Here is a 27,701-nt window from a genome sequence, read left to right on the forward strand (position 1 = left end):
AACTAGTAAATCGGTATGTTAAGAAACGCTCCGATCATATGGAACCTTCTCTGTGGAACGCAACGCGGCGCATTTTGTTTCCAGGGGTTGTATTTACCAAGCGGAACGTTACGCAGAGACCCATGTGAGTGCAGACATGGCGACCGGGGATGGCAGCACGTTGGAGAGCTGCTTAAAGTTACTAAACAGCGACACAGCACACCTGGAGCAATTTCTCAGGTTGGATGCACGCTCTGTGATTAAACTATTTTGCTGAATGGTTTATTAATTTAAGATAGGACAGTTTCTAATGTTAAACGAGCTGAAACGCGTATCGGGTCACACATGTGCAAAAATCTAACGTTGTGGTTACGCGTTTAATCTACGCGACGTTCCTTTCTCTTACGTTTGTTTCATATTGATTGTCATGAATGTTTTATTCATAGGCACAAAGTAAATATGTTTGTTGATACGTATACGCAAATAACAATATAATATTACAGATGTGACATTTCTCTTATCTTTATTCAGTGTCCAGGATGCTCTGGCAACAGACTTCAAATCACTTACCAAGACTCTTTATGATCTGCATAAAGTCCACGCGCCTGCAGACTGCAAAGGAAGCCCACTGGAGCAGTTAGTCATCGAAAACTTCGATGAGGAGCAAATCTGGCAAGAGCTGGAGCTTCAGAACGATCCATTACTGACACATTTTGAGGAGGCAGTAGAACAAACGGTCACAGATTACTCTATAACATTTTTTGAAGATGCGGAGGAGGAGGAAGAAGAAGATGATGATGTTGATAATGCAGAAATTGCTAATAATTTAGAAGAAGAGAGTGAAGAGGAAGATGAGGATGATGGAGATAACAACAAAGACAAGGAAATTAAGCAGAGGTTAAAACCATCTTCAAGCTATGAGGATGACGACTTCTCTGGTGAAGACTCAGATTTGGACTTTGATGTAGACAAATTTGAGGAAAAAAACAAACGGAAACAGCCAGTTGCTAAATTATCAAAGTTTAAACCTAATAGGACTCCATCAGAAGTAGATGACAGGTTTTTTAAATTGTCAGAAATGGAAGCCTTTTTGGACGACATGGATAAAAGAGAAGGAAATGAGAGCTTAGGGGAGGAGATAGACTACTTTCAGAATTTGCCATCTGATGATGACGAGGAACTACGCTTTGATAAACCTGTAGCACTCTACAAAACAGAAAAAGGTAAACATTTCCTGAGCCTTTATTTATTTTTTCAGTTAAGTTAATTTGTTGCATCACCTTTTATGGATCCAGGGTGTAAAACTGTGGGTTTAATATACAGACGCATGTAAAAGGATTGTGTAACACAGAAGTATCAAAACCATAACTGTATTCTGACTATTGTTCTATTTCAATTTATTTGCTTAGCATAAACATGAATTCAACCTGACTTCTCATGAAACTCAATGTCTTTTGATTTGCAGAAGAAAAGCTCCAGAAATATCAAATACAAAGATTACTTTGCTCAAGTGGATGCAGAACCTGAAGAGATGGATCCAGATGAAGAGCAGGAACCAGAATCTAACGATGATTATGAGGGAGATGACAACGAGCTGGAGGAGGACGATGAAGATGATTTTGATATGGATGAGTAAGTCATGAGGATACCTGCTAATGAATTTCTGTTGAAGCCAGATCAAATGCATTTCACTTCTCAATTTAGGGATGACACGGGCGATGGAGCAAGAAATGCTTTACGCAAGGTGACATTTGACCTCCCCGAAGATGACAGCGAAGGGGAGGATGTGGAAGACATCGTAGGTGGAAAAGCCAAAAAAGAACCTAAACCTGAGTCCAAATCATCCTTTGAAAGGAGACAGGAAAAGGTTTGTCTTTGTACTTAATAATCTTTAACTGAAAAAAATTTATTTAAATTCCATGTACTTAATTTTTTCCTTCAGTTTAGATTTGTATTTGTATCCAGTTAGTAATTTTAGTGCCTTTAGTTGGCAATACTAACCCTGACTTGATACAAATTTCAACAGATGGCAAAAAAGATTGAAGAACTGGAGAATGCTGCCTTGTCCGAGAAGCCGTGGCAGCTGACGGGAGAAGTGAGCGCTCAGACTCGACCGGAGAACAGCATGCTGGAAGAGGATGTGGCGTTTGACCAGACCTCCAGGATGGGTGAGAGCTGCATACCGATCGTCACAGCAAAAATGCCTTGAAAGCCTTTATAGATTTGTTCGTTACTTAGTTTCTCTCCTCCACAGCTCCAGCCATCACAGAAGAAACTACCTTACAGCTTGAGGACATTATCAAACAGAGAATCAAAGATCAGGTTTGTTTAAACTTCATGTTCTATGTTTAATGTTCATGTTCAATTTGATCCATGTTTTGAAGAGATAAAGGCAAGTAAAGTGACTTTATGTAGTTTCTTAATCCATTTTTTGTAAATTGTCCATTGAATCGAGTACCACAGTTTACGTAGGAGTGTTTATATGAACGACTGTCTGCTTTGTTTCACAGTGTGCTTCATCTTTTTCTGTTGTGTTATGGTTGTGATTGCGTCTCAGGTGTGGGATGACGTGGTAAGGAAGGAGAAGCCTAAAGAGGAGGTGTTTGAATATAAGAAGAGACTCACTCTTGACCACGAGAAGAGCAAACTGAGTCTGGCTGAGGTTTACGAGCAGGAGTATATCAAACAGACACAGGTGAGTCCTGTCCAACGTTCCCTCTCCCGCTCTTATGTACCGTTCTAAAAACATTTCAGCTTATGCTTTGAGTGAAGTCTGAACTTGTGTTTTATGTATAGAAAAATTTGAGTTCAACCATTCAAAAGTTTGGAATGATGAAGAGCTTTTTAAAAATATTGTATTTACCAATTTTGGGTTTATTTAATAAAAAAAAAAAAGAATTATACTAAAATTTGATATAAAAAAATATAATATAAAAAAAAAAAGAACTGCTTTATATTTTAGTAAAATGTGATTTATTCCTATGTTGAAAACATTTGTGCTGTAATCAGTATTGTGTAAAATGGCTGTAAATATTATTTGAATAGAAAGTTAAAATAAGAACAGCATTTATTTATTTTTTTACCATTATGATTGGATTCCTGTCACTTTTAATCAAATGAGTAGATATAATTATTAGGCAACAGAATAAGAATTTTTTTTTTTTTAACAAAAAAACAAAAAAACAATGTTACTTACACTAAACCATTATATTATATATATTTTTGTGGGCTTCAGGAAAAGAAGGAAGAGGAAGAGAACCCAGCACATGTAGAAATCCAGAAACTCATGGACACGCTCTTCCTAAAACTGGATGCTCTATCAAACTTCCACTTCACACCAAAACCAGTGAGTACAAAAAAAATGTCTTGGTGGCTTGAGCCAGCCAATACAGCATATTCCTGCACGCATGCAAAAACAAACTAAACCGATTTCCAGCTCTGTAAATATAGATATGTTCAAAAAGCTTTCAATTTATAAACAGCTGATATATATATCCGTAAACATGTCGAATGGATTCTGTTCTTTCTCTGTTTAGCATATACCCGAGGTTAAAGTGGTTTCCAACTTGCCTACTATAACCATGGAGGAAGTGGCTCCAGTCAGTGCCAGTGACGCCACACTTCTGGCTCCAGAGGAGATTAAGGTTTGCGCGGCCTGCTCGCATCAATTAAAATTGATCCGTAAAATTCACTTTTAAGTGTTTAGGAAAGAGTTTGCTTTGTCGTTTTTGAGTGAGACATTTACACACGTTAGATCTCACAATCTTCCTGAGCGGTCAATGCATTTTATTTCCTTATCTCAGGAGAAGAATAAGGCAGGAAACATACTCGGAGACACAGAGAAAACCACTACAGATAAGAAACGAGAGAGACGCAAGAAGAAGAAACTGAAGCGTCTGAAGATTCAAGAGCGGGAGAAGAGACAGAAAGCCAAAGAGGCGATGAAAGGAGGAGACAAGAAGAAGAAGAGCAAAGCTGAGGTTGAGCAGACTCTGAAGAAACTTACTAAAGGAGGAAAAGCCAAAATACTCACGGTCAGTAACTAAGTCAAATGCAGCATTAATGAATACAATTTAATTGTGATTTTTGTGTAGGTGTGTGACGTATTTTAATTTTTTTGTTTTCTCTTCTTGTGAATTCGGACAGAATGATGGCATGGATAAGGCCCTGCGTTCCTCTCAAGCTTTCTTCTCTCAGTTACAAGACCAAGTCAAGAGCCAAATCAAGGGCTCAAAGTCCCAGACAGCAAAGAAGAAGAAACAAAAAGAGATCTCTGTAAACAAGCTGAAGTTGTAATGTTGACTTGTGTCAAAAGCAATATGTACAGTTTAATGAGAAATTGTTGTAACCTGACGTTTTTTTTAATTAAAATACAGATTTCTTTTTCCCGTACATTTGAGTTTTGGAGTTTTATCTTTTAGTTTTTTTGACCATATTAAACAGCTGCACTATTAACTCTTTGAACAATAAAAATATATTGTTTACTCTAAAAATTCTTGTGAGTGGTGCTGGGAAGGGTACTATGGAAATATAACGGATTACAAGTTATCTAAAATGTAATAAGTAGTTTATTTCAGTTACTTTATTTAAAGTAATATAATAACGGATTACTTTGCAAAATTTCCAATGTGTTCAACTATTAATCATTTTCAAACATGTAAACCAGGTAGGGTTAACCTTACTGTCACTTGAATCAAGCGATACAACACAGCCATCACAAAATCAGGCTTTAGTACTTTGAGATCATTCTGAGGTTAAGTTTAATAGCTATGAAACTTTTATTTTATTTTTTTTAAATCTTGCATAATTGTGCCGCAAACTCATTTAACAGTTAATTAAAAAAAAATAAACGTATATAAACTCAAATATGAAATGGAAAGCTATAAAGAAATAGCTATGTTGTGTACGAAATGTTGTAGAGCAGTCACTGCAATTTATGAAAGAAATTCAATCTATGTGGGTTTGTGTGAAGAAATCGTTGTGTAATCGTTACCATTTTCATGAGTAACTTTAATTTACACTATTTTTTTCAGTAACTGTAACTGATCACAATTTACATTTGTTCTGTAATTATGTAATTTATTTGTGAAAAGGGAGGAAAAGCTCTTCACAGATCACCCTGAAAAGAACTGGGAGTAATATATTAAATTAATCTTTCATTAAAATCACTAGTAAACTACATTCCTAATTTTATTTTCTTTGACAAAGTATATTAAAACCTAACTAGCCTAATTGTGGGGAATGCCACATTGGGGTTAAAATAATGGTTACTTGTTTTTTTTAGTATGTGAATGATTTTATTATTTATCGTGTATAAAATACTTTTTGGGGCTGTTGTAACTTTCAATAAATGCATCTAATGAAATACAAATTCATTAACATTTTGTGATTTACTTTTGTTTACTAAATGAAAAAAAAAAAATACTATACTAATGTATATACACTTGAGTCGAGTTATTCATAACACTAAGCAGACAGAAGAGGGCATTACTGTTGACTTTATTGCTCTGTAATGTTTCCTTACTTTGGTCAAATCTAGTTTCAGCTGTTCTGAGAATGTTAACCTCAGATTAAAGAAAGCTTTTACCGGTTTCTAACCTAGCAAAACTATTAGAAAGTCATATTTAATGTCCTCAGGAACAAAAAAGGCAGTTCTCCATTCAGGTGGCAATTCTCTTTATTTGCATGAAAATCTGAAGAGCCAAATTTTGCATATTGCCTCACAAGGCTCCCCCTGAGCTCGCAAACAAACCTAAAATTAAGACCCTTTTTTGACCCTCTACACAGACACAACTGACCAACCGGGTACATCTAAATAACTTCCACACCAAGCTTTGGAATTAGTCAAGAGTCGTTCCATTCACACACACCAAAGGGAAAAGTCCTGTGATGTGTTTTGTAGCTTTTAATATCCAGAGAGGAAAAAAAAGGAACAGGTACACCGCAATCAGGGCCCACAACAAGGCACAGAGGATTTGTACAATATCCCTGTTTTAGTTTCTTTGCATAACTGAATAAATATCAGTGCTGTTTGACAAATCAAACCGTGCTGTTACAAAACACACAGTTTTCATACTCCAGACAGCGTTAGTGGTAAACTACACACATACTGTGCATTACTTCAGACTACTTAAAGGGTATCGGGGGTAAAGGGTGAGTACCAGTTCTAGGAAAAACAAGTCAAAGAATATAAATCGAAAGAAAAGTCCCCAACCATAATAAAAATCTATAATAAAAAAAAAAAAAGCTACATATCAAACCAAGACGTCACGCTAGTAAAGTAACTCCAAATGAAAGCAAAAGTTCACAGGTGCATTAGCACAACTTTCTCAAAGGATAATGTCTAATCTGAAACTCAGATGCCGTTCGAGACACTGACTGCAACGCAAATCCAATCAACCAGCTGATTGGCTTAAGCAGCTGTCAGTCATCTTCGAACAGCCATGCTGTGCTTTAGAAAGCGCCGGGTCTCACAGACCGGAGTCCAGCCGGCCTGAGAGGCACCCATATGTGCACAGTTATAGGGTTTCCACTGCTAAACCCTGTCAATTCCCAGATCAAGTTTCACAATTTTGGTTATTGATTTTAATACAGCTAACTACGGTTAGACCTTACCAGAAGGTTTCGAGAAATCTTAAACTATTTTAGGATTAAAAGATAAAATATATGCACATTTTATACCATAGATTTAAGTTATAGTTCTACAAAAAGACTATATAATAAAGTTTGATTTGTCACATAAATTAATGCATTAGGTATCAAAACGGAAATGTTATTTGAACACGCACTGTAATTTTTACGTTTTTATAAATTAATATCAGTAAATGCATTATGAACAAAGGATGATAAATGCTTTTTGAGAATCAAATCGGCATATCAGAATGATTTCTAAAGGATCATGTGACACTGATGACTAGAGTCAAGGACTGCTGAAAATTCACTTTTAACATTAAAGCAGAAAACGAACTGACCATAAACCTCTGAATGTTAGTGTGTATGCACATGGAAATTTTATATTAGCCGTAAAATAGTTTATTGTTAGTTCGTGATCCCTAACGCATTAACTTATGTTAACAAACTGAACCTTAATATAAAGTGTTACCAGTTCTATTTCCTTTCCAACTAATGCCACAAGCTCCACACAAAAACCCACCAAATATTTTAACACGAAGAGAGAAGTCTACACAGGCAGTGTAAAACCCATCCAAACAATCCTAAGTCAGAAAAATGTGCGATTGGAGCTTTATATTTTATCATGTGCAAAAACAAATCCTCACTGACAGACACTGTTTAACAGACTGAATAAAAGTGTCCAGGTGACTGCCAGTACCTCAAGCCTGCACATTTTAAATGAGACCTAAATACGGGAAGTGAGGAGATCTTCAGGCCTTAGATCTTCATCTTTGTGTGACCTCACAGTCCTATCCCAGTCGTCTGCCCTCAAATCGTCTCATTAGCCAGTGTCTCCGTGGAGAGCCAGATCTTGGCTCCGTTGAGGAACTTGCTAAGAGGAGTCCCCAGGATCCCGGGGCGACACAGGTTGCCCACAGGAGAGAATGGGAACGAGGAGCTGAGGTACTCTGGAGGAGCAGGGGACTGGTGAGGAGTCGAAGTCGCCTTAAAGTACATTTTGCTATGCTCTGCGTGCAGGTTGTAAGGGGTACCCGCTGCTCCTTGGTACTGCTTCAACTGGTTCTGGAGCATTTCGATCTCGTCTGTGAGCACCGAGAGCTTGTGGAAGGCGGTGACGGGGCCGCCCTGAGTAATCTGTGCCTCGGGAACCCAGCGCAGGAAGCAGAGCTTCCAGACGGAGAGGTGAGATGGGAGGAGCTGGGGGAGCAGCAGGCCCTGTAGGTCGACAGGACGAGAGAAAAGTCCCGAACGGCTGCCTCCGATGATGGTCTCCTGCTGCTCCCGCAACTGAGATAAATCAGAACGCAGACGCAGCACGAGGGAGTTCCGGCGAGCCAGGGTGTCGTTCGGACCGAGAGAGCCGTTCCGCAAAGCAGTGGGCAGACCCCGCAGCGTGGAGCTGTAGTTTTTCTGAGGAAGAAGCCAACAATAAATTAAAAACCATCATTATCTTTTTATCCGGCCATTAACCGGTTAACAACGTTATTTTATCATTCCATTACATAATAGAATTTTGCAGTTAAGAAATGTTGAATTTAAGTAGTACGGCCAAGAAAAATGTGCCTGCGCTTGGCTTTAAATTCATCATAGCAGTCACAATGGTAGCCATGTTTTTTCTCGCTCAAACAAAGCAACAACTTTAATGTCTATAAAGTTTTTTCTTTTGATTAACACATTTAGCCAAAATTTATAAAACATAATGTTGTATTGACTGTGTCTAAGCTTTTCGGTTGAAGTAAACGCTGAACTTTATTATCACTATCATAGGCAAAGAAAATGTTTTTTAAACAGATTACATGAAATTCCGTGCTATACAGTACAGAATTGTTTTTGCATCTCACCACTTAGGTGAAAACGCAGTGCTAATTCGCCATTCAACAGATTCGAGCCACCACCGCACTGCCATCTATTGGACTGCTGAAAGATACTAACTTTTCAATCTGTGACATTACTGACAAAATGTCCTGTGTAAGCATGAGTGATCACGATGAGACAAGCATGAGTTCTGGGACGCGGCGCAGCTGATACAAACACAAGCACTGACTGCTGCGATCATTTGCAGTGATGCGCAGAAGACCCGTGCAGTTCACATCGGTGACGTATTCGCTGATACCAATTTATCTGTAACAGGCTCATATCGGCCAATAAATTACTAGTCAGATGCTAGTAATAATACATCGGAATTCAGGAATAAGGCAAAATACCGTTTCTGCTCATTTTTTAAGCCCTGTTATATTTTGTTGTTAAATGGTATTACCTTAGAGACAACAAAGTCTACTGTATCCAGACTAGCAGGGATAAAGAGCTCACCTTGCTGCGCCGGTGTGTGAATGTCTTCACTGTGCCGTTCTGCACACAGGTGGCGATCTTGCCCACATACAGGGGATTATTAAAAAGAGTCTGATCTTTAAGACTGAACTGTTGAGACCAGTCCCACACTGGAGGAAAGCGCAGAGCCTGGTCCTGTCCCAGGTGAATACTCTTACTGCTTGCAAAATCCTGAAGAAATGAGAGACAGATATGAGAGGCAGAAAGATATAGAAACGGAGATGTCAACAAAAAGAACTTAAAGCATCTAACCCTGCTGTGCTCCGCTCTTTGTCGGGGGCAGTTAAAAAGGAAGGTGCTGAAGACGGGGACCCACATACTATCCCCGAGCACCGTCAGGTACACCTCAGTGAACTCAAAGGCTGCTGGGTACTGATTCCACAGCTGCCACACACAGTCCAGGAACAGCAGGAACACAGGAGACTGCAGAGAGAAAACAATACGAACAACATAAAACCTTCGCATATTTGAAAGAAGTGGGCAACATGTATACATCATAAATGAGCAAACAACATACTGTAATCCAACGGCTATAAGCTGTACTACCTCCTCTTTGTCGTTCTTCTTGAGATGGTTGCAACGATCGAGGAAACGATGCCCAGCCATTACCCACTCCTTCTGGATCAGACCCTGGAAGCCGTGCAGACTTCTGCAGTGAGGATCACACATCAACTGCACTAGACAGGAAATCACACAACTCAGGTCCCGATCCTCTTTCTCTGTGCACACACATACAGAATAAAGGAGATCATTAATCATTTCACATAGTATTTACAAGATGTCACATTTCACATATCAAATTGGTCTATAACAGATAGCAGAACAATTAAAGGAATAGTTTGCTTAGGAATGTTTTTTTTTTTTTTTTTTTTTTTTTTTTTTTTTACCTAGGAGTATGACGGACACATGTCTGCTCTCCAACATATAGACTACCTCTACTGCATGCCGCAGAAACGTCCTGTAAAAAAATGCACACCACACCGATCTTAAAAGTGCTCTACAGACAGATTTGTTGATTTCTAAATAAACACCTGAGAATGCACAAACAGAAACATATGTCTGTTGCCAACATTTTTGGCACGCAATAACTTCTGGCACAAGCTGAGACATCAAATATGCTGTTTGGTGACTACTAAGTGTCTTAATCATACCTGACATACTCCATCCATCTTGAGCTCTCCAAGGATGACAGCCACTTCTCTTCAGACTCCTCAAAGGAATCTGCTTATGCATATAAATATAGAGGATGCATTAGAGCCATGAGAGATGTCATTTCCTCCTTGTACTGAGACTTTTTAAATGCACCTCCTGTGTGACCACTTGAGCTTAGATTTCTTCTAGACCCTCTCCTCTTATCTTGTTACACTGTAGATTGCACAGGAGCTCCAAGTGTGGCACATAATTGAACAAACGAAGCCATTACTCTGCTTATAAGCAAGTGGGGAAATGCCAATTTTCATTGTAATATGTGTGTTTTGGCTCAATATATTGGCACTATGAAAGCAATCCTCTGGAAATTGTCGAAAAAGAAGAAGCTCAAAACATTTTAGACCCTGTCTACAGCTGTATTTATAATTGTCAACTTGTAACAGGATCTTAATACAAAATGCAAGTCAACAAACAGATGACTTCCCACAAGTCATATTAGATCATTTGGATTATTTTACAGATTTTAATTCTCAGAGTGAAGAGTTTAAAAACTGTATTTCCAACTAACATGTTTTTAAATGGCACCAGGAAACACAGCGTGGGATTCTTGGAATAACCAAAAATGTTAAAATGATTATGCCTGGTAAGGATTTCCTTAAGGAGTTAAAGTCTTATCCAGCAGGCTGTTGATTACCTATAACACAAATCTGCCTCAGTTTCAACAGAGCAGCCTGAATATCCTGGATGTTCGGGAGGTTTTTGTCCAAATCCGACTTGAAGACATCACTGCGGAGGGGGTGGCTCTTAGTGATGGCACTGGAAATCCTGCAGAACACAGAGCATTTAACCACATTTTCTGAAAATTACTGCCTGCATTGTTAGATCTGGCAACCCTACTGAGCTCATGTTGCCAAATGCTCTGAGATGAGCAAACAAACACAATCACAACATTTAATAATATATACTAAAGCCAATCTACTTTCCCTTAACATTACAATCACTGCTTAATTTCTCCTTAAAACAGTGGTCAAACGAAATCTCTTAATTGGCCTGTAATTCTCTCTTTCTTACCGCTGCTCCACCTTCCTCTGCTGTTGCGGGTCACTGAAGTTAGACATGCGGACCAGTGCGCTCCCACTGGAGTGATTCCAGCACCACAACTACAAATCAAAGGGTAAATACACAAATATAAAAATACTCTACAAATATCACACATTAGCCAACATATGTTGACATACATGGTTGACTCACAACTATTAAGTACACATCAGTCTACCATGCATGACCATTAGAGACTGAATAAGACTACTAACCAAGACACTAACTGATGACTTTCTCTGACAAAGACAAAACAGACTGGGGTAATAAAAGTGATTTGTAGATTTCCTCTCCTCTCACTCCAAAACTAATAATCCAGTCTGGTAAAAGGCACTCACCGGGATGCGTTGGGAGTAAAAACAGCAGGCGTACTGCTTTAGATCCTGATCTGCAAGAGATACCGGAACCACAAAGAACTCTGGGAGACTGCAAACAACAGAAAAAAAAATTCATTTCACATAAATGGCTACTGACACTGAAGCACGATCAAATATGTGATGCTTGTTTGTGCCGATATTATAAACACAATGACCTGTTAGTGAACTGTGTGTGGATCAGTGAGATCAGTGCTTTCATTCCAGAGGATTACTACAGAAAGGACAACATTCCTGTCTGTCTGAGCAGATTTATGTGAACGGCTCACAATTTAATCAGTTATCCTCATTTTCACAGGAGATTTATTACGATGACTAATTCAAGATCCATTTAACAATAGACTTTTGTACTGCACATACTCATACATAGCCGTGTTTCTGTCATATTCACTCGCTACATGAAGGTTATGAGTCATGCAGCAACGATCTTCAGAGTAAGAAGCTTATAATTCAAGCTGTTTGCAAAACAGACCACAATTTACATGTAAACTCACCTGGGTGAGATGAAATAGCCTTGATTTATGGTACACACCCTCCATTCGGAGGCACCAGTACGCTTGATCTCTCTGTCCCAGTCTGAGGAGCAGTCGAAAAGAGGGGTCTGCAGCCCCCCACCAGGGTCAACACCGTTCACCCGCTCACCTGAACAAACCATATGTGCACATGCTTAAACAGCAGCACAGGGATAGCAACAGGATGGGTGAATAATAGGATTTTTCTTATTAGATTATAATAATTAGGGTTGCGTCCCGATAGACAACAATATATCTGACTATCATAGATACACAATACTAATACCAGTTGTCTTTGTCTATAGTCATAAGGATATTAGGCTCATTCTCCTATTAATTTATAAAGCTATTATTATTATTATTAGGCGGTCTATTATTATTATTACACACAGCAATATTGTTTTTTGGTGATATCACAGGCTAGCGATATGACTACATGAAACCAACCCTAATAATACTACATTTAATAAAAAAATGTTGACAATAAAACAACAATTTTCATTTTGGTGCATCCCTAATTAAAACAGTTACTTTAAATTGTAATAATATTTCTCAATTTTAAATTTTATTTTTGATCATATGTAGCCCTGGTGAGAATGACATTTTAGAAATGTGTAGATTCCAGACCTTGATAGTAATGATAGTAAAACAGCCCTCTTTAGATCATATTTTTTTTTTTTTTTACATCGGTTTACCCTAAAAGACTGCATTAGGTTTGCATTACCGGTGGTCACATATGCTCATCTGACCATTATCAGGTTACATTCGGTCATGTCTTAAAACTACAATGTTACAATGCAACCCAAAAACAGCAGCCATATAAATCTTATTATAGGCCATGCTATTCTTAACACGAGCATTCTGCATTCCCAGGAAAGTCTTCTCATGTCTTGACTTGCAGTGAAACTGAATGTATGGATAGCTTAACTCGATTTGGCAGCTCTTGTGGAAACAGCACAAATAATTTGCTGCCACGGCCACATCAGTGTTTTCCTACCTGTTGATCCATGGTATCGCTTTCCAACATATTCAAAGCCAAAGAGTAGCTGTGGGTCAGCAGGGTGGGAGTAATGAGCGATGGCCAGGCAAACCTGCAAAAGCACATCATACATTCCCATGATGACTAACACAAAATGACCTTTGCTTATTCACTGTGATTTCCTCAGAAAACAGAAGTGAAACGTCATTACAACAAATTCCTTCTTTCGTCTCACAATAAAACTGTTGACATTTACTAACAAAATGTTTCTAAGCTAATTGACCAAATTCAGAACACGCCATTACAAATGGGACATGTGCATCTCTAATCTTTTAAAAAGGGATTTGAAAAAATTAGCCTGAAATTATGCATACCTAATAAATATTTCTGCCACAGTGTGCTGGAAAACACCACTTAAAGTGCTTCAGTTAGTAGGATCCTGCACTGGTTGATATACACGGTCAAGTTTGGGAATTTCTCTTTCTTTTATCTCTTTTCCTGCAACACCTGTTGGTCAGTTCCCCTGTTTATTCATTCAGAAGAGTTTTTCTTGGCATAGCTGTTGGATCCATGCATGGAAATATTCAACAGCACTATGCTCAGAGCTCAAGCCAGGCTGGACTTTCACCTTTACGACACTATTAGTATTCTGAACATTGAGCTTGTGTCTAAAAACATGGCATCCGAGTTCACTTTTAATTATTTTTTTTTATTCCACTGCACTGCATTTAAAAAATGCATTTTCAAAAATGCATTCTGTGTAAGGAGCCCTCAATCAAACATTTTAAGGCTTGTAGTGTAAAAGGACAAAAACATACTTATTCCAGCAGTGATTTAAAAATGGAGACTACTGTAGGAAACTCTAAAGAAGAAAAACCTGTACTAGTAGGTACAAAAGTGCCAACAATGACGACTGTATAAAGACTGATGACACATTAAGCATGTGAACTGAAAAGCAGCTCTGTAATCTCCAACTGGTTATTATAAAATTACCCTATTTTCATTAATGCCTTTGCATTAATTCCTCTCGCAAATTAACGTAGTCTACACTAAAATTGAGAAACACACAATAAAGGTGTTCTGCCTTTTTAGTCCAATCAGAGCTGAGATGCCTAGAAAACTGCCTGCCTAGAAAATTTCTTTGACTCCTCTATAATACTAGCAGCAGAAAAAGCATTGCGCGCGTTGCAACGGCTGTCAAGGAAACGCACTCTACTTGCCCTTCACGTAAGCTTCGTAAGTTTAGCCTTCACTGGCACTGAGGAACAAAAGCATCAGGCAAGCTCTGGAACGGAACTTCAGGATAAATGCGCTTGTTTGCTAAGAGCTCAGAAAGTGAGAGCCGAGCTCAAAGAGCTTTTTGTTCCTCTTGCTTTTTGTGGTGCTTTTCTTGCCCCTCTCCCCCCCCTTCCTTCACACATTCTCGGGAGCTGGCAGACTGTTTAGAGCTGAACCCTGGCACCTCTTTTTCTTCCTCCCCATTTACTTTACTCCTTCTATACCTTTAGTTATTCCCACTGGAGCTTGGGCCCTGTTTTTAGTGGGTAACTGCAGGTGAAAAGCTCAGCTTCCTCACAGTTTTTCCTCCATTACCGAAAGGAAAACTCCCTTTTCCTCTTTCAAAGACATAAACAGCTCTCAGTGCAGCCTTTGAGGTTCTAGTGACTAATAAATGATGACTAACAACCATTCCAAAGATGCTGTGGAAACCATTCATCTGGCTCTGAGTCATGCTATAGGAATGGCCAATCAGGGCTCGTTACACTGCAGGAATGATGAACAGGAGGCCGTTCTCCTCTTTCTGACAGGAACACAATGTGGAATGTTCGTTTTACACAAAGTTCCATGTTGCCAGGCAACAGCAGCTGTTGTGAAGCAACAGGATAAGTTTGTAGGCCGGTGTGAGTCACAGAGCTCGGAGTTCATGGTATGATCAGATCAGCTTGTATAAAGAGCTCTTTTTATCTGCTTTATGGCGCAGATGTATAACGGGAGGGAGAGACATTCCTCAACAGAACATGCTTTACTTTATGAGGCAGAGAGCCTCTGATGGTTTTGGTGGGAACTTTCAAAATGCTTCAATATGCTTTATTGCTGTGCGTTTTTTGGCCTTTTAAGTCTATCATTGGAAAAGAAAAAGAAAAATATACAACTAACATTAAAGATTAAGAAAACTTTAGAACATAGTGACTTCTAAAACATCTGATTATCCTTTCTGTCAAAGACTTAGAAAATCTAAAACTCAAATGGGAGTCTGAAAATAATGAAAAAAAAAATGAAACTAATATTACAATTTATACTACCATTCAAACATTTGGGTTTAGTAAAATGTTAATGTTTTTTAAAAACGTAAAAAACTGTGTGAAATCTTACAATTCACAGTTTGTTTGTTTTTTCTACTTAAATACATTTTAAATTGATAATTTATTCAAGATTCTTTGAAGTTGAAATAATATTTTTATTATTATCAGAAATATTTTGTAACATTATAAAAGTCTTTACAGTAATTTTTTGAGCAATTTAATATGTCCTTGCTAAATAAAAGTAAAAGGGTAAGGGGTTAAAAATAAAAATAAATGACTGTAAAACTACGATTTGCCTTGGGGACAAACAAAAATCTTTCTAGTTTTCAAATTATAACGTAAATAACTGACAAACTTTTTTTTTTTGCAAGAAAATAGCCAGGATAAAAAAATTTCAGAAGTCAGTAAAGAGAAAAAATTGATAAAATTGCCTAATTACAAATTAAATAACTCATATGAACATTCCCAGGTAATTTCAAATTTGAATCTACATGCTCTTTGTGTAAAAATCTACACAAGTCACTTGTTTGAGTCTCATGTGTATGAGGGGGGTATAGCAGAAAGAGACAAATCCGTCATTACAGGTCTGCAGCGGGATCAGTATCCTCCAGACAGAAAACGTGGATGAAAGCAGGGCTGTCTAGGTAAAAAGACAAACTATAATCCCATCATCCTACAACCTCTCAATAAGAGAGGGGAGACAAGAAGAGAGGAGACTTCCTGAAACACCACAGGCCTACATTTCTAGGAATGGATTTTAACTTAAGTAGGACACTGACAAAATAACGTGCAATAAATTAACATAAAAATGCATTCCCAAAAAGACAGAACACATACTAAAATTAATAGAATTCATAATTCCACTTCATTCCAGGAGAGAAACCAATAATATGCAGGAATTTCTTGCACTTGTTTTTAATTCAGGGAAAAAAAACAAACAAAAAAAATGCCCAGACTTCAGCTGGGGGCTTCAGTCAAACCCATTAGTTCTTAATCCTCTCTCAGACTAATCCAAAAGCACCTGGAACGCGGAGGTGTGTGAGCATGTGTGGGTGTGTGTTTGGGTGTAAGGGGCCGCAAGGTTATTATTTTAATGTGTGCTTAGTACCTTTTTAGCACTCTCGGGCCCGGCTTCATCAAAGCGGAATCGGATGATGCGGAAGTCTTTGCAGTAGAGGATAAGCTCGGTAGGGTTAAATTTCAGCTTCTGATTAGAACCTAAAATCTTCTGCTTCCCCTTAACGTCATTCACTATAGAACAAAAACAAACAAACACAAAGTTAGATTTTGATAGCAGAATTGGGATTGGGATTTGGCAAGAGGGAGACTTGCACGAACATCGCAGTATTACGTGTCATTGGTGCTTACTACCAAGTTTACTAATCTCAATATTGGATTCTACACGTGCCAGTAAGCAACAGAGTATAATCTCTATTACATAATATTCAGTCAAATAATCAGAAGGCACAAGAAATCATGCTTATTTTTAACGTAATACAGATAGTGAAATAACTTCTCTTTTCTAAAGTAACTACCAATGAATACAGAAGTGCTAATTAATACCACATGTTCTGTTTTTTTTGCAATTGCAGTTTTAAAGAACATGACACCTTATCTTTACCACAGAATGAGTTCCTCCCCAAGTGAGCTTAGTGAAGAAATGTTCACATTGACTTTATATTAGCAGAACTAGTTTATAGCAATATCATATGAAAAAAGATCGCTTTAATCAAAATGGCATATGTAAAGAAACTATGATAATATAAGATTTTGTTAACATTTATTAAAGCATCAATTTTCATGAAAGTATATATATTTTTGTTAATGTTAATGCTTATTAATAATATACAAAATTAATTATTTCATTTATAATAATAATAAATGCTTTAAAAGCAAACTGATTGAAGGCCCAATTGTGCTGCTAAAATGCAATTAATCTACGTAAATAAAAAGCAAGAAGCCTACTCTTGCATGTGACATCAAATATAAAAAAGGAAAGAACAAATATGAGCAGTTGGTTTGTTGGAGCTTTCGGTCCTGTACATAATACAACATAGACAGCCTTTAACGCCACTATCCCAGAGTCCAGGGGTCACTAAGCTTGTCTTACTGATAGATTGAAGCCACAAAGAGCACGAAGAGTGTTTTTTCTAAGCTTGAATCTCTTATAAAAGGTCTTTTGTTAAAGCCACACAGACGGAGTAAAAAAAAAAAAAAAAAAAAAAGGGGAAAAGAAGCAGGCTTCATGCTCTATCTGTTCAGCACAGCAATTCAACACTTGGGGGGCTAAGTCAGCAATGAGGGGAGTGCAAGGATCTAACACAAACAAGATTAATCGCGGCCAGGCTCAGGCTGCAGTCTGGCTGGATGAGCTCATCTACTGCTATGCTAAAAGCAGCCACCCAAACAGGTTCTGCAGCTACGCTACGCTGTCACAATTGACCGCATCACTCGTGGAAAAGTCCAAGCCAACGGGGTTACAGTCAGTCATCTAGGGCGCGTGATCCTTTTTGTTATGTTAACACAAATGCAGCAGCAGTTTACGCAAAGGAAAAAGGGGAACAGACAGAGAAATATAGATTAAACTGTTGGGATACAGTCAAAAAAAGAAGAGATGGAGAAAAACAAAGAAACAGTTAAAAGTTACGAAAAAGATTTTGAAGTAGAGCAGACAGGAGAACGACAGGGATAAAAACACGAGCGGACGTTCTATAAAAAGCTGCGTAGGGTCTGACAGTCAGACGCCTCCAAATATTTCTATTTAGGCTATTAAAAGCGTAAAAGCATGGTTGGAGTTTCACGGAGCAGTGTTACTCAAACTAGGTCTGAGGAGCCCCAGGAATTTATCTCACGCAGCCAGGGCATCTATGGAAAACCTCTGGATCGACGCCTCTATTTAACCAAACCAAATTAGCTATCAGAGGAATCACATCTATAATTACACTAAATCTTTTTGAGAGAATATTGCATAAGTTGATTATGAACTGATCTGATAACGTTGTGTGGGAGGATCCGGTAGTTATGAGGTTGTACAGTCGAGTCATATTATTTATTGTAACGTGCAGAGACTAGAGCTTACGTGCTAAGATGCTCTTCGATAGTGATTCGACTGATTGTAGAAAACGGCAGCAAAGAACAGGTGGTCTGCAGGTGTTGGGAAGCTCGGTGGAGTGTGTTTATGTGCTGTTGAATTACCTGTTACTACCTGCTCCACACAAGCCAGCGGGATATCGTGCTCACCCAAGAGGCGGTGGGTGCACTGGAATCTCTGTAAACAATAAAAGAAAAAAAAAAGGGCTCATTTTTCATTTATTTGCTTTGAATCTTTTTGTTGATGTTATCCAGTAGAGATAACCTCATGAGCTCTCGCTGGCCTGTGTATGAACCGGTGTAATGGTGACCTGCACAAACTTTGAAGGACTTTAATAATTTACCTGCTTTCCTAAGTAAATCAGCTGATCATATGTTGACTGAGGGAGATTATTAACATGTTTAACTTATTTAACTTGAGAGCTGCTTAACAGGACGGGGTGACTATATAAGTTAATATGTGTAGCAGACTTCACTGCTCTGGAAAAGAACTTTGGATTCTTTTGTGTGACTCGGTCTTAAAGACAGGGTCTGAAACTTATTTCCCTCCTTATAACCCATTTAACCAGTCTGCCAGGAAGTATAGTCATGACAGCAATATAAAAGATTTCAATCTATTTCACCTATATGTTCACACACGTAATGCAGGACTGCTTTTCTCAATACACTGTGGCGCTACCAAAACATCGTCATGCCCAGTTATAAATAAATAAATTCAAATTATAGTGCAACAGGTCAACCAATCTATTGATTTATTTTTATCAGATATGTAGATTAATCTTCAATTTATAATGCATATACAGATTACAATTCGGCACTGTAGGCATAGGTTTACAATACGCCTACATTCAGAGATTTTTTTTTTTTAATGTATAGAAAAGTTTCTTGGGTAGAAGGTTAGTTATTTCCATTGCACTCTAAAAACGAAAAAGGCACGACGCGAGAAAAAATAAAATTCATACATGTATTTTCTGCTATCTAAAATGTTCAAGTCAGCAATTCTTTAAATGAAAAATTATAAAAACTTGCTTATTTTTTATTTCTCTACTTTAAAGTTGTGACTCCACATAATAAAAAGTTGTATAATAAACGTATAATAAGCATGTTTTGTGTTTCCATCACTGCTTATTGCCGCAGTCAATGTACTGACTCCGGTGCGGCTGTTCTGTTCTGCTTACCTGTTGTGGCAAGGAATTATGGGCAATGAAGGACACTTTGAAGTTAGTGCACACAAGTTTCCCCCAGAGGTCATCCTGGCAGCTCTCTGCACCGATGCACTTCCTTACAAAGTTTGCCTCGTTAACAACTATTTCACCTGTAAAGAGGGAATAGGGAAGTGAAATTCAGAGGAAGGAAAAATACAATCAGCTAAGCAATGCATGACTTGCTGAAATTTTAACTCATAATATTAACATACATTAAAAAAAAAAAAAGTTGGCACTTATATTTAACATAAATTATTGATTCGTTTTATTCTGTTGTCCTCTCCAAACATGTGTCCATACTTCTTTGCTAACAACAACAACTTTAAGAACCAAACAGAAATGAACGCTCCTCCACAGTACAGCAGCAGTTTCTTATTACTTCAGCAGCAACTTCTGGACTGCTGACCAACTTAGGTTTCACAGACTTGAGCCCCTTTCTAACGGCTTTGCAGGGAAAGCCCTCTCCTGAGACTGTCCTTTCATGTTGGCAGAAAAATGATGCCCTATTAAAAGAAATGTCCTGTTGTGCTGACCGACAGACACATAAACCTTTACCATGTACAGAGTGTGCACATGCATGCAGAAAGACCTGAACGTTTGCTTCTTTTTTTTTTTTTTTTTTTTTTTTACACAGTAAAAGAGCACGAGTTCAAAGTCAGGTGTACCAGTTGGTCACAGAGACATTTTGCTTGTACTAATAATACTTGTGCCAGTGAATCCAGGGTTTATACTGAGCTCTTCCATTTATAGAATTGATCTAATGTTATTCTAAAAGACATTGCCCCAAGGACGATAACTGTAATGATAACTAGAAAATTACAAAAAAAAGGTTTCAGATTTTTTTCCCCAGCAAAGCAACAATAAAAACATTGACAGCTGAGTCTGAATGCTTCCAACTTTAAAGAGCTTTAGCATTTAAAGCGGCAGATGACATAACTGCAGAGCGGCTTATATAATAAACAGAATGCCATGCCATGCTGACAGAACATTCTTGTGGATGCAAATATAGTTATCTATATTTATATATTTTATCATTCTTGGGGTGAACAGGCATAATTGGGATGACAGTAATAATCTATGTACAAATATTTAATCTGGCAGACATGATAATTACATTATTGTAGATTTAATAAATGGCCAATACTACAATTTTGACCAAATAAATTTCAAACAAAACTAAAAACCAATGAACGTTACTTTTTTAGTGAAAAATGTGAAAATGTTTATTAAATTATTATATGTAAACAAACTATTTAATGGAAAAAAGCTCGAGTAGTTAAATTGCACATTTCTAATACACACACACGGTTTTTATAATTGTTGGCTTTGACCGACAGCTCTACTTCCGTCTCTTAAGGCACACAGATGGAAATAAAGAAACCCACATTCTGCTTCTTTCTAAACATAGCACTTCCTCTCTCCGCTCTAAAGATCATCCAGACACATTAAGAGCCTAAAATGAACAGAGATTTGTGTATATTGGAGTAGAATAATCAAGTTGCTGAGAGGAAGAGTGAGGGAGAAGAAAACACAGATTCCAGCTGTGAGCGCTCTGAGTGTGAGCTCGGTGAGGGGTGTTCGTCTCACAGCTGGGGCCCGTTTCAGGGGTTACAGCAGGGCAGGGTGCAAACTAGCCAAGATGGAGGTTGGGCCCCCGTGAGAGCAATTGCATCTCAGGCGCAATACTGCTGAATGCTTCAATAAACGTCAAAACGGTAAGGTCAGACAGCTGATTTTCAAGACAATTAATGACTACACCTGCTTCGAATCTGAGCAGCGGGATTCTGGAGAAAGCAGAGTAATCAACATCAACAGCACCGATAACTACTTTATCCATTAGATATATTTAGGTTAATCTGATAATGATTTAAGTCACTGGTAACCCTGTTTAAATTTAAAAACTTAACTTTAATCTTTATTTTACGGCAACATTATTTAATCTGTATTTAAGGTTTTACGGCTAATTTTAAGACCTCAGCATGAAGGCCCATAATCTCTATTAGCCATCTTCTCTTTTACTAAATCGTCGCACACATCACCCACGCCTGCTCGCAAATTTTAAACAACTTCCTTTTCTGCTCTGCATGCAGCCTGGCCTGTAAAATGGCCATGACTACGTATCAACGTGCTTCTCTACAGGGATTAAGCAGCAGCTCGTCCTCTCTGATCTACCAGTAAACAGCAGAAGGAATGAGAAGGAAATGCAGATGGTAGTTTGGCAGATGCGCTATGATTGCAGCCAAACAATGCCACACTGAAAAACTCGTTTACAAACTAATCAATAAACAGCCACTGCAGATCAGTTGATAAAGTAACATACCACTGCACAATTTGCATAGTCATTTATATTACGAGATTATCATATACACTAACATTTTTTAAAGACACTAATGCTTTTTTGTGTTTGTTTTTTTCCAGCAAGGATGCATTATTCATTAAAAGTCAAGACATTTGCAAATGCAAAATTTTTTATTTCATTAAACAATTTATCAAAAAGCTTGATTAAATGCATCTCAGTTCTTAAAAAATATGAATCAGCACCACTATTGTAAACACTGATGAAAATAATAATACTAAATGTTTGTGCATCACATCAGCGTATTATTCCATTTTAAAATGTATTGAAGCTGAAAACAAAACTACTTTAAAATTCGTTCAGTAATACGTTTCGTACTTCTTATCAAATCAATGCAGTCTTGTTGAGCATAAGGGACAACTTTAATAATTATTTCTTTTAATCCGACCACAAACTAAATATTAGTGCAATTGCTTGATCACAGTATATCCATCGTCAAACGGTTTGACATGAGAGTACACGTCATATATATGGCATTAATAATACACATTTGACATTAAAACTACCTGATTAAATGACCCATGACAAGTTAAGGACAGTCTGCACCTAAAAATAACAGCATCAAATATTTAGGTATGATCATGTGATCAGGCTTCCTGTGTTTACATCCTGTTAGAAATGGTTTCGGTGGCTGGCATGTTTTATTAGTACACTTTGGTTGCGTTTCTTTTCTTAGCTTTGAATGTGGACAGCAATTATAGTACAGTTAAAAATGTAAGGTTAGAATGGTGTCAGTGGCTAAAGCAGGGAGAGAAGATGCTGAATACGGCAAGCAACCGTTCTGAAGGTCGGATCAAGTTCGGCACAGGAATTCTCTCTTGTTGCATTGTGCTGCAAAAGTTACACGTAAAAATGGATCAGAGAAACATGATAACAAGAGGCCAAACAGAGTCACTGACAGAGAGAGACAGAGAGAGAGAGAGAGAGAGGGAATGTGTGAGCGTGGGTTTGTAAAAGAACACCGTTCATGAGACAACGGGCATGTTTTGTTGAGATGACTAGGCACCAATGAGCCTGTGTGTGTGTGTGTGTGTGTGTGTGGAGCGGTGGAGAGATTTAAATGGAGCAGTCAAGTAGGAGGTCAATCTGAATGGATACATTCTACTAAAATGTCACCACATGCAGAACTAAAACAATCCTTAGAAAATGACTAAGATGGACCGTGAGTCTATTTTCTTTACATGTCTGTAAACACAGAAAGCCAACAGACCTTTTAAGTGTAGTGAATTAAGCATCCTTTTTGCACAAATTACTTTTGATTACTATCTAATGCTCACTAACAGTTTATTTTAAAAATACTAAATATCTATTTTTCATACTGTATACGTTATGAAGTGATGCTAAAAGTGCTGTGAATATTTTTTCAATTTAACTTAAAATGCAACTGAATTTTAATTAAAGTGTATTAAACAATTTATTAATTAATTCATTATTGTATTGTATGTGCACTGCAAACATTACATCCATTTTGACTGTGACAAGATACATTACTGGTCAAAAGTTTGTTTGTTTTTATTAAAAATATTGTCTTATTTATTTTTTGAAATGTATTTATTGCATATTAAAAGCTTTTGTAATATATTTAAATGCCACCTCCTTAAAAGTAATTACCTTCTTTAAAACAAAAAAACTGGATGCAGTACTGTTGTAAAAGCAGTGACTTGACCACACCATATGCCACCCTACTATCACCAGTCCACAAAACTTAGTGACAAAGGAGGTTTTGTTTTAATTTCAGATGAGGAACTAAAATGCACAGCACATCTATTTTGGAAACAGGGAAGGTCCATGTTACGCGGCTTAATTATAAGGAGTGAACGCCTAAACGCAGAGTCCTTCCCAGACACTACGACACTGTAGTCGCTTTCAGTGTGTTCCCAACACTTCTAGGAACAGAGCAACTATCCCGAAGCAATAAAACCTCTGCCATCACAGAGGTGGAGCCGATCACGTGTTGTTTTGGGGTTGTTGCATGGGTTAGAAAGGTAAGACAGAATAGAAGGCAAAGCCTCACAGAAGACTGTGAGGTTGAGCGTGACCTGTCAGAACACGAGGCCTTCATTTAGAGGAACCAGGACATTAGGATTAAAGGTAGATGGGTACACACCCAATACTAATGTGCTTGGCAGTGGCAATTATAAGACATACAGGAACAGCAAGATTACAATTTTAAAAACCACGATGGGATGGAATCTAAGTCCCACAGACGTCATCCTGATACTGATTTAGCAGACGTCGAGCAAACTTGAGTGCGTTAAAGCTAGCTGAGCAAAACAAGCAGCTATCAATTTATCAGTCTGATGCTTTGCCTACAGATCAACCTCCAGCTCTGTGCCTAAACTACTTCTGCGTGTTACAGAAGCTAAGAGACACAAAATCACTTTTGCTCACCTTTACCTTCACTGTCCTCTCCTGCTGAATTCAATCTGAGCAGCGGAGTCTTTCGCCATTTTCAAGAAATGAAAGTAACACTAACACTTTCTATTCTATTTTTTTTTTTCAATTGATTTAACTTTGCTTAAACTGTCACTTGCCAAAGCACTTACTGTGCTCATTTGGATAATGCATCTGCTAAACGCATTTAAATGTTAGTAAAAAAAAAAAAAAAAAAAAAAAAGCACATTTCTCAATGTTGCCATATCAGCAACAAATTGTTCCATTCCGCATTAAGCTGAATTAAAGGAACAGCTTTGCACCATGCACTGATCGCTCTTTTCCAAGCAATTACAAAAATAAAAGACATTTCAAAGCTTTAAAAAGTCAGAAACAAAAGAAAAGACGAAACATTTATAGGTTTTGTTTTAAGTCTTCTGAATCAAATTTTTGTAATTAAATCACTCTTAGAATTAGCTCTTTTAATGAACCAGCTGATCCAACTCACAAAACTGGTATGAGGCTAAATCTACAGTAATCTGGAAGCACTTGAAAACATCGTTTTTAAATGAGTCTTCAGATCACACTGATGGCTTTTTGAAGATGCACTCTAAAAGTGCATAAAGTTGCAAATCTGGTCTTCACATTGTAGTGCAGATTTTGTTTTTAACTCGAATCTATCATACTGATTCAGAACACATGAAATATAGTGGATAAGATATAATGTCCACTTATGATACATTTATGGTGATTTAAGTAGTTTCGAACAGCAACTACTACATTTCTAACAAAGTCTCTTTTCTTATTCCACAGATGAATGAAAGACATACATGTTCGGTAAAACATAATAGAGAATATGTAAAAAAATACTTTCTTAGATTTACACCAAAGAATGATTTACAATGACCAGTTAAGGAAGTGTGCCATTAAAATGCTGTCTAGAGAAGCTAGGGCATCATCGGCCCTCTGTAAACACTACAGCTGGCATCAAAACCCTAACATAACAAACCAAGGCTGATCACAGACTCTTCATGCAAGGCCACGCATTAAAAATTCAGAGGCTGCACAGGAGTGCAGGAAACGGGTTGGAAAGATACTGTTCCGCATACAGGAAGGACTTCTGTGAATATCATGTTCAACTGATCACTCAAAATGCCAAATCATTTCTGTTTCATTTCTCTCTCAGTATTACACACACACTTCTCTCCTGCCAAATGTTCACTCCTCACAATAGCAGAAGCTGATTGGTGATGCAATGGCGAAACAGAGAAAAGGGCAAAAGACAACCGATCGCCATGGAAACTAACTGACACAGACTGACCTTCTGCTAATTGACAATGTACCAAAATGTGGGCAGAATGAACAGGAAGGGACAGAAGAACCAGCAGAAACACAAAATTATTAAAAATTACAACGGTTTTCATTTAGCAGACACTCGATGCGATGAAGTAAATTGCTATACAGTTTACTGAAAGAACAATCGCAGTTCATGAATCAGCCTATTCAGTGGTCTGCTACGCTAAGCTGGTTCAACAAACTCTGAATAGATTTAGAAGCACTAAACCAAACAAATCCAAAACTGGCTTAGAATGAGCAGAATAAACATTCTCAGTCAGTTCAGATTTCTCAAACTTCAAGCAATGAATAGCCAAATCACACTAAACATGAAGTTCGATTCACGCCAAATCACACCTCTGCTGAAGAATAAATGATTGTTGAATTTAAAACGCATTTGTGAGAAAAGCTGAAAAGAAAACTCCTGACTTTATTAATGACAGTGAATCAACTGAATTTATTTAATGAATAATTTATGTAGGTTCACAAGGAGATTAACAAACATACAAATCGACTAATTTAAAGCATTTTTATATTCTAAGGCTTATATGCATGTATTTATGTTTCGCTTAAATTATGAATAATGAAAGGCTGTGCTCTTCTTAATCGCATTAACTGTTAATTGCTTTAATTTTGGAGGAAGAAATGCAAAGCAGTGACTTTACTGCTTCAGATACGCGTGGCTTTGATCACAGCTGATCTTATCATGGTGATGAATACAAGTAAAAAAACAACTTCGTTTTCGTGAACCTGAAAAGCCAGAGTTTGCTCAACGTAACTCTGACTTATCTAAACGTAACTCTAACCACTAAAACCATCTTTGCGAAACAGGCCAAAATGGGTTGAAAGCAAATAATCAGTTTCAAGACCAAATCTTCAGCTATTAAGCCACCCCACCCAACCCTGCGACAGTTAAAGAGTCGTTTACCAAAAGAGCTGATTCACCTTTTTCTTTCTTACCTGGTAGAAGTTTCGCTTCTAGTTTCTTGATGGGCAGTTGAGGACTCCTCTTCAGATCAGTCTGCGTAAAAGATTAAAGAACACCAAAATCACTTAACCTTTCAAGTATGCAAGTCAAAGTAGAATTTATGCTTACATTTTTCCTCTGCCCACATGGCACAAAATCTCATTTAATAAGTGGCTATGCTCTTCTTCAGCTTGCCATTTGTTCTGAATATCAACATTTGTAAATCAGAATAAATGATCAAAAAGCGCCTATTTGTCAATGAGGAGTTTGACACACTAATTCCTATCATTCAAAAAACTTCGCATGAGATAGATGTTCGGGCCAGACATCGTGTTATTCTATTTATTTCCATTAGTAACACATTGACTGATGTGCATCAACATCCTGCACATGTTACATTTCTATCTGAACATGCTACAAGCTGAAAGTACTTGCACGGTTCTTGCAATGAGGGGCATCAAGCTCCATTCTTACCCTACACGTCTAAATACGAAGTAATTAAGCTGTGGGCATTTTTGCTAAAAGTCATTAACAAAGTAAGCACAGTGAACAGCTGAACACCTGAGTTACGGAGGATACCGCTATCAAAGCAAGTCTTAAGTATGAGATTAGCTGTCCAGATGTCGGGAAACATAATGGGGCTTTCTTACCATAGCAACAAGTGCAGAATAGTAAATAAGCATGACGATTTTGTCTTTAGCCACATAGTCGTTAGCATGCTAGTTTCTCACTTCATCTGAAGTGGAGGGAAGATAAGACTTAAAAGTCGGTTTCGTTTGTTTACTGTAGAGAACATCATTTAATAGGACGATAATGACAACATCTGAAGTGAAAACGGCATAAGAGCAGTTTCAAAACTCTTGAAACTTCCCGCGGGCCATTATCAAAGCATTAAATCCGAGGTTTCTTCGGGAGACGATATGTTTAAAAGCACAGTTTCCATAAATGCAAAAGAAGCATTTGGTCAGTGCTTGTATGCATTAATATCTCAGCTGGATGCAGTCGGTCCCATCAAGTCTC

General features: G+C 37.7%; 2 protein-coding genes across 2 annotated transcripts; one reads left to right on the forward strand and one right to left on the reverse strand.

Moving 5' to 3' along the window:
* The first annotated feature begins 92 nt into the window (after positions 1-92).
* LOC122349505 (U3 small nucleolar ribonucleoprotein protein MPP10-like) lies at positions 93-4,371 on the forward strand. Its single transcript, XM_043245568.1, has 11 exons — positions 93-219; positions 511-1,203; positions 1,441-1,611; positions 1,684-1,846; positions 2,006-2,147; positions 2,234-2,301; positions 2,537-2,674; positions 3,215-3,325; positions 3,516-3,623; positions 3,783-4,013; positions 4,126-4,371. Exons 1-11 carry the CDS (start codon positions 137-139, stop codon positions 4,273-4,275), a joined length of 2,058 nt encoding a protein of 685 aa, XP_043101503.1. The 5' UTR covers positions 93-136; the 3' UTR covers positions 4,276-4,371.
* A 1,267-nt stretch (positions 4,372-5,638) lies between these two features.
* LOC122347931 (myotubularin-related protein 10-like) lies at positions 5,639-27,364 on the reverse strand. The gene is made up of 16 exons (XM_043243177.1): positions 27,332-27,364; positions 26,675-26,735; positions 19,624-19,760; positions 18,551-18,623; positions 16,464-16,606; positions 13,071-13,164; positions 12,056-12,203; positions 11,526-11,613; positions 11,161-11,249; positions 10,784-10,914; positions 10,092-10,161; positions 9,828-9,898; positions 9,487-9,659; positions 9,193-9,363; positions 8,923-9,111; positions 5,639-8,022 (listed from the first exon to the last, which is right to left on the reverse strand). The coding sequence occupies exons 1-16, from the start codon at positions 27,362-27,364 to the stop codon at positions 7,420-7,422; spliced, it is 2,274 nt and encodes a 757-aa protein (XP_043099112.1). The 3' UTR covers positions 5,639-7,419.
* Positions 27,365-27,701: the final 337 nt, after the last annotated feature.

This window comes from Puntigrus tetrazona, chromosome 7 (assembly GCF_018831695.1).
Source record: "Puntigrus tetrazona isolate hp1 chromosome 7, ASM1883169v1, whole genome shotgun sequence".
NCBI classification, from domain to species: domain Eukaryota; kingdom Metazoa; phylum Chordata; class Actinopteri; order Cypriniformes; family Cyprinidae; genus Puntigrus; species Puntigrus tetrazona.

Bases quoted from the DNA above. Each gene is read 5' to 3' on its own strand.
- LOC122349505 (XM_043245568.1), top strand. From the start codon at position 137: ATGGCGACCGGGGATGGCAGCACGTTGGAGAGCTGCTTAAAGTTACTA. The intron at 2,302-2,536 runs GTTTGTTTAAAC...ATTGCGTCTCAG, and splicing joins AACAGAGAATCAAAGATCAG to GTGTGGGATGACGTGGTAAG. The intron at 3,624-3,782 runs GTTTGCGCGGCC...TCCTTATCTCAG, and splicing joins TGGCTCCAGAGGAGATTAAG to GAGAAGAATAAGGCAGGAAA.
- LOC122347931 (XM_043243177.1), bottom strand. From the start codon at position 27,364: ATGCTTATTTACTATTCTGCACTTGTTGCTATG. The intron at 10,162-10,783 runs GTAATCAACAGC...ATGCATAAGCAG, and splicing joins GAGGCAGATTTGTGTTATAG to ATTCCTTTGAGGAGTCTGAA. The intron at 9,899-10,091 runs GTATGATTAAGA...ATTTTTTTACAG, and splicing joins AGATGGATGGAGTATGTCAG to GACGTTTCTGCGGCATGCAG.